We start from the raw sequence: 12,680 nt of genomic DNA, 5'->3' as shown, positions 1-12,680 counted from the left end.
ATGTTTCAGTGCCCACAGAACCATAATTCCGCTCATATGAAGAAAAAAAGAGATGCTGAAAATAAGCACGTCACATATGCTCTTTACATGTTAATTCTTGGAAACAAGTTCAATGTAACTGGATGAAAAAGTTAAGTAAATTTACAAAAAAATATCCTTGTACAGTGTCACTAAGCACAAAATTGAATGCTGTTCTGCACGTCCACAAGATACATCTAGATGTTGAAAATACACATTGATTTTAAGTTTAGAATTTCTCTTTTCCTTGTTAACTGCATTCTATAACAGAAACAAAAATTCTGAATCTTTGATTTGTATTTAAAAAAAAAAATCTAATATTTTGATAGTTTCAGTACTCAAAGGACAAAGACTACACAGGGGGTCAAATACAAGGGAAGTTATGTTATGAGTACCATTTCATAACACTGCATTCACTCCACATGCTTTTATTTCAGAAGATGGAATGTCAGATTGTGCATTTCAGAATGTAGTTCTGTTGTCATTCTCCATAACCGATTACAAAAGACAAGAATGCATCTTGTAAACATTTCCAAGAGAACTCTGTTTTTTTCAAACAACATTTGTGATCAAAATCAAGTCAAGATAATTTCAGCTTTAAACAGAGGTACCATCATAGGCTGAGTTAGGAAACCCCATTGTATGAATCCTCTCTACTGAACTGAAGGAAACAATGCATAATACAATAGCGCCAAAGTCATTTTCCCTGAAGAAAGGCTACCATTAATAACTTAAAAAAAAAAAAAAATAGGAGGGATGTGCCCCACCCATTTAAAACAAACAAAACACATCAAGAGACATCCTCTGGTCTCCTGTTAACTTAATGTGTTTAGCTATATCAGATCACTAATCAGAGAAGTTATCAACCAAGTTGGGGGGGGGGGGGCGAAGGAGGGGAGGAATTGCAAAAATAAGAATTACAGTGCTGGCATATGAAATAAGATTTCACTAATCAATGGGCCAGCTGTTTGGACATAAAGCCCCAACTGGAACTGCAGGAAAAATAGATGCTCTTATAAAGATTGCATAAAATTCACTACTAGAGGAAGGAGTTTGCCAATCCTGCAGGGAACAAGGGAAATATGTATCAATAGGTTTCATTAGTTTCATACTGAGCAAACAGGAGTTTCAGAATTGCAAACAAAAGCCAGCAGTTACCATGCTATCTTTAAAATTATTATTTCAAGCACTAAAACCTTTAAAAGAATGAACTAAGGGAGCAGTCTGATTGGTTGATGAGGATACACTGACATGTATTCACAAGTAGAGCCCTACGCAGATACAAAATGTATATCTGCAGATGCAGATATTCACGGATATCCGGGGAACTGCAGGGCTCTACCAGGAACTGCAGCAGCGAAAGCAACAGTATGTTGGGCTGCCGCTTGCAAGAGCCAGCGCCCAGCCTGGGCAGTATCTCTGAAGTGGATGTACCACCAATGAGCAGGGCTGTGGGAGTGGGCACCAGGCTCGCCAGCAGCTGTCCCTGGTCATGCTAGTGTGTGCAAGCAACTCATATGTTCCCAGACAGGAGTCCCTTCCATGCAGTGGTCTGCATTAACTGCGGTTCCTGATAGAGCCCTGCAGCTCCCCAGATTTCCGCTTTGTATCTATGGATATAAATTTTATTCCTGTGCAGGGCTTTATTCACAAGTGTCAGAAACAAATTAGCCAAAACATTAAAATGGTTGGTTTAAAATTGCAACACTATCCAAACATGCTACAATATGTATATATTTTAGAGTTTTTCAAACAAATTCCTCCCAAACATCCCAGGTTTGTACACATGGTCCAGAATTGGATATACCGTCCCGCATTTATTGCTCAGATTCACAAACCTTGCCCAGGTCATGACTTCATTAGTTAAGAGCAGTCACAAAACAGTAAGATAGGGCTCTAACTATAGCGCAGTATTTAAAAAAAATAAAATTAAATTAAAAAAACTCTAGACACTAAATCTCACTCAGCTACTGCCCTCCCTCTATTTTTTCTTTTCTGGGGAAGACTATTAAGAAGTTTGTAGAGCGGCAACTCTGAAGATATACGCAATCCTTGGATTTCCTTGACATTTAATAGGTGCATCTTATGTAAAAGAAATAAAACAGAATTCAGATCTGGTTTCCTGTAGTAAACAAGTAAGGATAGACTAAACTAAAACCTCAGACGAGAGACAGAGCTAACACTTATACAGCAGAAACTCAGCGTTATGAACACCTTGGGAATGGAGATTGTAACTCTGAACAAAACATTATGGCTGTTCTATCAAAAGTTTACAACTGAACATTGACTTAATACAGCTTTGAAACTTTACTATGCAGAAGAAAAATGCTGTTTTCCCTTTATTATTTTAGTAGTTTATGTTTAACACAGTACTGCACTTGCTTTTTTGGATGGGGGAGAGAGTCTCTGCTGCTACCGGGTTGTGTACTTCCAGTTCCAAATGAGATGTGTGGTTAATTGGTCAGTTTGTAACTCTGAGGTTCTACTGTAATAGCTTCTTAGGTTATGTCTACACTAGGAGCATGCCTTCCAGCCTTGGTAACAGACACACTCTAGCGCTCCTTGAGAGAGCATGCTAAAAATCAGAGAATCATAGAATATCAGGGTTGGAAGGGACCTCAAGAGGTCATCTAGTCCAACCCCCTGCTCAAAGCAGGACCAATTCCCAACTAAATCATCCCAGCCAGGGCTTTGTCAAGCCGGGCCTTAAAAACCTCCAAGGAAGGAGACTCCACCACCTCCCTAGGTAACGCATTCCAGTGTTTCATCACCCTCCTAGTGAAATAGTTTTTCTTAATATCCAACCTGGACCTCCCCCACTGCAACTTGAGACCATTGCTCCTTGTTCTGTCATCTGCCACCACTGAGAACAGCCGAGCTCCATCCTCTTCGGAACCCGCATTCAGGTAGTTGAAGGCTGCTATCAAATCCCCCCTCATCCTTCTCTTCTGGAGACTAAACAATCCCAGTTCCCTCAGACTCTCCTCATAAGTCATGTGTTCCAGACCCCTAATCATTTTTGTTGCCCTCCATTGGACTCTTTCCAATTTTTCCACATCCTTCTTGTAGTGTGGGGCCCAAAACTGGACACAGTATTCCAGATGAGGCCTCACCAATGTCGAATAAAGGGGAACGATCACGTTCCTCGATCTGCTGGCAATGCCCCTACTTATACAGCCCAAAATGCCGTTAGCCTTCTTGGCAACAAGAGCACACTGTTGACTGATATCCAGCTTCTCGTCCACTGTGACCCCTAGGTCCTTTTCTGCAGAACTGCTACCTAGTCATTCGGTCCCTAGTCTGTAGCAGTGCATGGGATTCTTCTGTCCTAAGTGCAGGACTCTGCACTTGTCCTTGTTGAACCTCATCAGGTTTTTTTTGGCCCAATCCTCTAATTTGTCTAGGTCCTCTGTATCGGATTCCTACCCTCTAGTGTATCTACCACGCCTCCTAGTTTAGTGTCATCTGCAAACTTGCTGAGAGTGCAGTCCACACCATCCTCCAGATCATTAATAAAGATATTAAACAAAACCGGCCCCAGGACCGACCCTTGGGGCACTCCGCTTGAAACCGGCTGCCAACTAGACATGGAGCCAGTGTCCATGTTGCTGTCAAGCAGTAGCTTGGGCTAGACACCTGAAGTCAGACCCGGGCATTTGGGCTGGCTTGCCACCTCCAGATGACACCTCCTCCTAACATCTTGCTTCATTAACATTACTACACCTCTACACAGCATTTTGGAGTGAGCCTTCGAGCCAAGATCAACATACTCAGGCGAATGGTATTCACGCTAGTACTCTACAAATAGCTCTCTAGACAGCACTTTGAAGTTGTGACTCCAGATCTGAAGCCAACATCCCTCTCTACGCTTCAGAGCCCAAGCAACAACTACAAATCTCTGTCTATATAGCTATTTTTAGAGCACTAGTGTGAACTCCACTAACCCAAGTGTGTCAACCTGAGCTGGCAGACTTTCTCCAAAACGCTGTGTAGACATACCCTGTGTGTCGTACCGATGTAGCTAAAGCACATCCTTGGCATCAGAGTACATTCACCTCACCAGTTATGTCCTACCAAGCCAACTATTCCACCTGGCAAAATGCAAAATTCTCACACACGTTGCAGGACGCCCTGCTACGTCCTATTATTACTGTCCACAAGTGCGTTGCCTCATGCCAATGGCGCCCCTTCCTCCTGGCTCATCTAACTACTGGCAGAGACACAACAGCTCCCATTTGCAGCACTACGCCACGGTCAGCTGGTCTTCCCTTTGCCATGCCCATGCCCCCTCAGCAGTGCATCATTTCCTCCACAGTGTGCTGGGTTCCCCACCCCTCACACCCTCGCCATCATTACTTGTATTGCAGTGACAGGCCCTTCGACAGAATTTGGGGGCCCAACTCCTCCCATTTCACTGCATTCACACAGACATTGGGGGAGGGGTTGAGGAACGCTGGCCCCCCCCTCTCATCAGCCCTGCACCTGGGAGCTTCCCCCTCCCCGCGACCCATTGCCACCCCACCGTGGGCCCCCCTCCTCTCACCCTGACGTGCGGCCCCTCCGCATGCCGCGCCGCCAGCGCCTCCACCAGGTCGCCCCTGAGCTCCATCAGGAAGCGGAGCCCGCCCTCCAGCCGGCCCAAGTGCTGGAAGAGGCCCCGGTAGCGGGGGGTGAGGTAGTAACGGAGCCGGTCCTCGGCCTGGAGCAAGGCGCCCGGCTCCCTCTGCTGCTCCCGAGCCTGCAGCACCTTGGCGCTGAACTCGGCCACCCGTCCGTGGTCCACGCCGAAGTCCCGGGCCAGGCGGGCCAGCAGCTCCGCCCGCCGGGGCCCGGCCTGCAGGGCCCTGTAGGAGCGCATGAACTCCGCGCTGCGGAGCTCGGCCGGCGGCGGCGCCTTCTCCCTCGTCTCGTAGGGGGGCAGCGGGGGCACGGAGCGGCTCAGCAGCTCCTCCATGGCCCGGCTCGGAGCCGCTGGGCCCGAGCACAGGGAGGCGGCGGCGGCGCCTAGGCCCGCGCCGGGTCCCGTCACTATGGAGACGCGGCTAGGCCGCCTCGGCAGGACCCAGGGCCGACGGAGCAGGCGCGGCGCAACCAGAAACGGGCCCAGCCGGCTCATGCTGGCCAACCCGCACCCGGCCGGGACCCCTCGGGCAGCGGCGCCAGGCTCCTCTCTACGCCCTAGCAGTGCCAGGCCGCAGCGTTTCCGGGGGGGCACCCAAACAAACAGGCTGATTGGGTAGCAGTGCAGATTGCTGGCGGCGACAGCCAATCAGAGCGGGAGTGGGCGGGGCGTTAGCGTGCGGCCTTGTCTGCGTCTGGCGGCCATCTTGAGTGTGGCCTGGAAAGGGAAAGGAGCGGTCGGACACGCCTCTTCCTCCGGGGCGGGGAAGCAATGGCCGCGCCCCGCCTCTCTTCTCCCCTAACCTTGGCCCTCCGCACCCATTTTCGAGTCTCTCCCCCTCAGGGCTCTGCCCTGCTGCAGCAGGTTCTATCAGCCCCCCGTTGTGTTGTCTCCTTCCCCAGCAGATACCGCTTTTCCCCTTCCCCCGCTGTGTCCTTCGCCTTAGGTAGCATGGGCCGCCAGCTCGTCCTCCTGCTTCCCCCTCCCACACACACATGCCACTCATCCCTGTCACTCCCTTCTAGGGGGACATATGCAGGAGCCCCACCCCCTCTGAGGCCCCGCCCCTGGCTCCTCCTCTTCCCCTAAGGCCCCGCCCCCTCGCCTAGCTAGATGCCAGAGCCAGTGCCTGATAAGAGCTGCTAGGGTGGCCCAGCTGCTGTGGGGAGTCTCCTACTGGTCCCGCACAGAGCGTTGGGGGTGCTCAGGAGTAGCCCCTGGCCTATGTTCCCACTCTGTGGGGTGTGCTGCCCAGGGCAGATGGAGAGTCTAGGACTCTGGGGCTCCCTGGGCAGCTCTTACTACTTCCCAGCTCTGGCTTCTGGCCTAGCCAGGGGCAGGACTTTGGGTGGAAAAGACTAGTGCCACTCCTGAGCCTCAGGCAGGCATGGAGTGGTGCTGCAGGGAATCCAGGCAGTAGTGCAAGTAGGGTGGCACCCTCCAGTATGCAGTGCCAACAAGAGATTTTTAGTGGGTATGGGGTATTGGAAAGTCTTGGGGCTAGCCCCCCTCTCTGGGGATGGGGCTGCACACTGCTTCTTTATATGGCTTTAACAGCACAATACATATGCTAACAAACTTAAATAAAGGCTTTGTTTAAGTTTGTTAGCATATGCATTGTGCTGTTAAGTGGGTCAGGAGTACTCGAGGGGAGGGGTGGGGGGACGGAAGGTGTTTAAACAGTGTTTTTGATTCTGCAAAAAGAACAGGAGTACTTGTGACACCTTAGAGACTAACAAATTTATTTCAGCATAAGCTTTCGTGGGGTACAGCTCACTTCATCCGAAGAAGATGTTCTTTTTGTGGATACAGACTAACATGGCTGCTACTTTGAAACCTGTTTTTGATTCTGTTTCTCCCCATTGGTCTGAATTATCCATGACATCCATACTGCTTCACATCAAGTCCAAATCATTAGAGGAATGCCTCTGCTTGAACTGACCAGAGGATGTTTGGATTCTGAAGTCAGCCCAGTTCTGTAGGCTGACATGAATCAAGTGTTGTCCCCAGTGTACACAGAATTCTTCTTTGCAGCCAAACTAGTCGAATATGCATTTTGTAAACTGGAGCAGCAAAACAAAGAAAACAAATGCCTCATTTTCCAGCTTTGTGGGTGAGAGAACTATAAGGGAGGATGATAATACTGGACACTGATGGCCTTAAGCCAGCTGCCTCAGGAATCTGCAAAGAACTTTGCTGAAAATATGTTCCTCATCTTAGCAACAGAGCTAGGACTTATCACGCTTCTGCCCACCTTTATTTGAATGAAGCTCCTGATCTGACAGTTCAGGCATTGTCAGTTTCATCCAGAACAATTTCAGTTTACAAACTTGGAGCCTAATCCTGTAAACCCTTAATCATTTGATCAGTCCTATTGAAGACAATGGGACTACTTGCATGACTATGGACCACTTTTGTAGTAAGTGTTTCGGGAGTCTGTTCTGTTCCTATAAAGGAAGTTGAATCTCCCATTGAAATGCAATGTTTGGGTACAATACCATAATGCAGTTTAGGATACAGTTCTACTTAAAATTTGTATTTTAATAAGTCATACATATGCTGAAATGGCTCCACACCCAACTCCTAAATTCTATATAAACAGACTGAAATACTACATATCTGGGGGGAAGGTGAGTAGTTAAGCATTTTGATGTTTGAATATACAAATACCCATTTCGTCACTGTACTGGAAAACATAGCCCCAATTATTTTCTGTGTTAATCACTCAGTGTGTATCTGAAATAATTACATGCCTTCTAAGAGAAAAGAATCAGTCCACACTTACTGAAAAAAAAATGCCTTCCAACTGGTGTTCAGAAGAGTGCTACAAGACATACATAATCTCATGAGCAGAGGGCAGAGAGGCTACCTCCCACATTATGACAAATAATAATAATAATCTCAAAGAGGCAGAGGTTCACAGATTTGCAAACCTAAAAGCCTGTATTATTCTTTAAACCATCTCAGCACATACCAGGTTTATGAACATTAAAAAGTTAACTGCAAAGGAACACTGAAGTCCATTGACCTTAATGTGTGCCAGCCAGTATGCCCTCACTGACGAAAGGAGCAGTCACACCTGAACAGCTAAAAATTAACCTTGCCCTTTTTGGCTAAATAGAGTCATGTCACTGGCTCCATCTCTGTTACATAACAGATAACAAAACTCCAGTGAGGCATGGTGATGGCACATAGGGTCTCAAGTACACGGTGTGATTTTTCAGAATTTCTTTTGGGAATAGTCATGTACGTGAAATAGCTGCTACTTATGATTATACTATTTCTATGCATGTATATTCATCTTGGTAGCTGAAGTTATGAATATTAGCTATGTTTACTACATGTTTGCTTGCTCGTGTGGTAATGCCCACAAAGTATTTAGCCAGCACATGAAGGGACAAGTCAAGTTGAATGGATGCTGGAAAACGCCTGCCTACACTTAATGGACTTTTTTTTTAATGTTCTAACTAGAATATGGGTGGGGGTGATGGACATTAACTTGCTCATGTGACTCCAAATACCATCTTCACAGTGAGAACAGATTTCCCTTTACTTGGCAGAAGCTAAAAGGCTTTGAAACATCTCCATTTTGCCTCTTTACTTCTCCAGCCTCTGGACTATGAACATATACTAATGGGAGCATTCTAACCAAGGGACTGAGGACTTTAAGGTAATCTGGAGCCTTCATATTTCCTTGATCCTTTGCAGATGGACTTATGAGCTGGATATGGTACAGAGACTGTTCTAGCCTCATTGATTGCCGATTTCTCCCTTGCAATGGACAAAGATCAGATGTCTGATGACTTTCTCACGAGTCAGCAGCTTTGATACCTGTGGTATAAGCAACATAGCCCTTGCGTGAGTGTTTTTTTCTTTCCTCTCCAAATATCAAAGCCTGTTCCCATTGAACTCAATAGCAAAACTCCTTTTGATTTCAATGGGAACAGGATTTCGGCCCAAGAGATCAGAGAATGTGATTTTGATCAATTGCTTCTCTCTCCAGAGACAGTTCTCATGCACGTTCTGCCAGGCTGATTTTGAGTGCCGCTCCTGTATGTCATGCTGAAGAAAATAATAAAACAATTTAGGCTGTAGTTCTATCAAGATGTAGATGACACACACAGTTCTATGCCTCTTTTCCATCAAACCCAGATGCCGCAGTAGCTTTGCTTTCCTAGTGCCTGGCGGAGAGCAATACTTAGATAAAGGCAAGATGGCAGAAGCTTAGTTTGGACATAAGGGAGGCACTGATAGTGTGTTAAGGGAAAGTGGGGTGATTGTCCTTCCTATCCTTCTTTCATTTAAGAAGCTTTTAATTTGGGGTGCTGCTGGATCCTCAATGACACCTGGGAGTACAGGTGGCACCAGGGGCCCAAAGCATCATTTTACAACTGCATCTGTTCAAAAGATGCAGTTGTAAAATTTTAGACAGGTAAGGGGGATGTCGGAGGGGACAGGGAGAGTGTGGGGGCCTGGGGCTGGGAGGAGTCACATGGCGGGTCATGTGGAGAGGTCTTGTGTCCACCCCCCGTTTGTGTCCCTCCCATGGGTGAAGTACTGGCAAGAAATGATTTCTACTTGCACCACTGAATACTGCTGTCCCAGAGTCATTCAGCCTGGGACTTAAGAAATGTACATTTTGAGACTGTCCCGCCCAATTAGGGATGGATGGTCACCCTACTCCATTCCTTGCCACCAGACAACTCCTGCCGCATGCCCCCCACCCAGCTACACTTCAGACTGTCATCCATAGCCCCCATCCCATCCTGAGTTACCTTTTGTTCTAGTCCTGTACTGCTTAGGCAAGAACCTCAGGGTGTATCTAGACTACAAGCGCTGCACAGCTACGGTGCTGCCGCTTCACCCCTGTAGTGCTGTGGTGTAGGCATTTGGAAGAAGTCTTTCCTTCGCTGTAGTAAATCTACTCCCTCAAGAGGCTGTAGCTAGGTTGACAGCCATCTGTGTCTGCATTGGGGTTTAAATCAGGTTCAGTACATCTCACGGGGTGTGAATGTTTCACACCTCTGAGCGACATAGCTAGGTTGACCTGTTTTAGATACAGACCAAGTCTGAGACAAGAAATGGGCCATACTATACAAGTCAACAAACTTGGGTTCTGTCAGACCGGAGGGAGAACTGAATACCATTAGACAAGGTCTCGCCATCAAGAATAGCCTACCTCCACCACCCCTTACATTGGAATCTGAGGACTGTAGGTGCTTCAGCAGTATGTGAACACAGAGGCCGTCTCACAGTTAGGTAGGTCCCAAGCCATATACATTGATTTCATCAGGTATGAGAGGTCAGCTTCACAGATCCAGCTGCAGAATCAAGTTCTAAGAGCACAATCCTGTAAATTCTGCATCTGTGGCACCTCCATTGAAATTGAAATACCCTACAACACAAACTATGTCCCTGAACCTGCAAACTCTTACAACTGGTGCATAATACCACTCATCTGTAATGAGTTCTGTAGGACTACTTCTGAGTAAAGTTAAGCATGTGCTTGTTGTTTGCAGTGTCTATGGGCCCAATTTTAATTCAGTATAAATTGGCTATTAACATAACTGGGAGCAGTATTGGGCCCCATAGATCTGATCCTGAGAGGCACTGAGTGTCCTTGACTCCCGTGTACTTCACTGGAAGTTGAGGATGCTTGTCCTCATGCAAGATCAAGCCATCTATGCTAGTGAAAAGCACTACACAAGAGCAAACTATTGTCACATATATCATGAAATGTAATTAAACGTTTCTAAAATGACACACTAGGGTCACACAGGAAGAACAGAAAACAAGATTGTCACAGCAGTCTCACACGTGTGCAGGGTGGGTCATAGACTCAGATCATTGAAGGGGGAAAAGGCAGCACGACTCAGGAGCATTAAAATATAGGAAAATACATTTCTATTAGAGTGTGTGGGGACAGAATCTAAAGTTAACTGAATTGAATTACAGAAATTCCCACAGCAACCTCATAACAGTATAGCACCTGCTAAAGTAAAAGCCCCTAGGGTTGCAACAAGCCTTTATCTGGGCTAAACAAATCTTTTCAGGTGGGTGAGTCCCTCTGTCAGACCTTAATACTACACTCGGGCTTGTCTACTCTTGAAATGCTACAGTGGCACAGTTGCACTGCTGTTGCACTTCAGTATGGATGCTCCCTATGCTGATGGGAAGGGTTCTCCCATCAGCATAGGTAATCCACCTCCCCTTCAGTCAACCTAGCACTGTCTACACTGGAGGTTAAATCGGATTAACTACACTGCTCAGTGGAGTGGATTTTTCGCATCCCTGAGTGATGTAGTTAAGCCAACTTAATTTTCTAGTGTAGACCAGGCATCAACCTTTCAAGACAAGAGCAAGCCTCTGTGAGTCAGGTTCACATGCTAAGTTTAGTCGCAGGCTAGCTGTATTTCCCAAACCTGGAGCAGATTTCTGTCTAGCCCCAACCTTCCCAGGCCAGCCTGACTCTTTCAAAGCTGGGGCAAGCTTTATAGCCCATGAACCATCTTCTTACTAAATTCAAGCCAATTAACTAATATTATCACCTTAATAAAAACTTAAGCAAGGCGAACAGCAAAAATGGGATTATCCATTTATACCCAGCTAAGGCTTGGTTTAGATCTCATGGTGTTACACTGGTGTGTGACTTCCATAAAGTTACTCCTGATTTACCCTGTCATGAGATGAAAATCAGAACTTGGAATCTGGCTCTATGATTATATAGAACATTTATTCCTCCACGACACAGTTTCCATTAGACCACATGAGTTCATTTAAAAAGCACATATAGTGGCATCATTGAAGTACTTGGCTCAGATTTGAGTTTGAGAATAGACTTCAGTGAGCACATGATTGGGCCCTAAATGATTAGGTCCTGATACTGCAATGAGTTCAATGATGTGGGACCTATGTGCCAGGGGCATCATTTGCTATGGAACCAGATGTCTATTTACCCACCCCCCAGGTTTTTATAGGTCACTATGCTCCATTATGGCTTCTACTTCCTGCACCCCAACTTTGATCTTAACCCTTCGCTATGCCAGCAGGCATTCATTATTCATCTATTTTTGCCATCCCCGGAAGTTTTCTGAAATGATGCCCTGCTCTATGCCCACAAGGTGCCTCATTAACGTCATTGTGGCTCCACATGGGTATAGAGGGGCCAACTAGATGGTGCTCATTGCAAGGCCTTAGACTTAATATTGGAACAAATATCAAGTTTCTGAAAGACTGTACTGTTGCATTATTATTCCTTTCCCCCCTTCTCTGTAATATGATTGTGGATTTTCAATTTCATGAATAAGGTAATATTGATCCAATCAGATAAAATATTTCTTTAAAATTGCAGTAAAATGTGCACAGGAGGAATGTTTTATTCAATTTATTTTAGTGTCACTGTCACAGCTCTTAAATACTTGACAAGTTTTTCTGATACTGTCACATCTAATTTTAATCAATTTTCCCCCCCAAATGCACAGTGTTAATCAAAATCAATGTCTGTCTTCAAACTTAATTTAATTGTAAATATGGGGGCAAAATCCCAAATTGCTAAGTACTTACCTTGTGAAGATTCCAAAAAAACATAGCAAGAGCTGTTAAGAAACTATTAAGTTATTCAATATTTCTTTAAAAAAAAATAGTGTTCTACTACAGAATTGAGTCTGAGGGTCCCTGATGCAGTCATTTTCCATTGTCAGTGGGTCAGATTTGGAGACTGTTAATCTTTAACATCCTCCACAATTGGTATTTCTGTTGGAGATATCCACAACAGGCTAAGGAATGAATGGTCATGGAGAATGAGCTACCCTCTCACCCTTATATTTGGTTTTTCCGCTTCATCACTGGAATGTACAACATGCCCATATTTGTACCTGCTCAGTTGATAGAGTACTGCAGCTTTAAATGGTGTCAAATAAACTGGCACCTTTCACAAGCACTTTTTAAAAAAAACGATCATTTTTTAAGTCCGAACAAAAAACAAGAGTATCCAATAGCAACATTTGTTAAAAAAACAGAGTGGACAACAGTTTTACTGACA

General features: G+C 45.7%; 1 protein-coding gene across 1 annotated transcript in view; it reads right to left on the bottom strand.

The window, feature by feature from the left end:
• Nucleotides 1-5,218, bottom strand: part of MLYCD (malonyl-CoA decarboxylase) — a 55,082-nt gene extending 49,864 nt beyond the window's left edge. The window contains exon 1 of the mRNA XM_054048938.1: nt 4,562-5,218. Coding sequence (XP_053904913.1) covers nt 4,562-5,134 — 573 coding nt within the window. The 5' untranslated portion in view covers nt 5,135-5,218. The remainder of the gene's footprint in view (nt 1-4,561) is intronic.
• Nucleotides 5,219-12,680: the final 7,462 nt, after the last annotated feature.

This window comes from Malaclemys terrapin, chromosome 14 (assembly GCF_027887155.1).
Source record: "Malaclemys terrapin pileata isolate rMalTer1 chromosome 14, rMalTer1.hap1, whole genome shotgun sequence".
NCBI classification, from domain to species: Eukaryota; Metazoa; Chordata; order Testudines; family Emydidae; genus Malaclemys; species Malaclemys terrapin.
The sequence above is the reverse complement of the archived record's forward strand: the minus strand, read 5'-3'. Positions and strand labels throughout refer to the sequence as shown.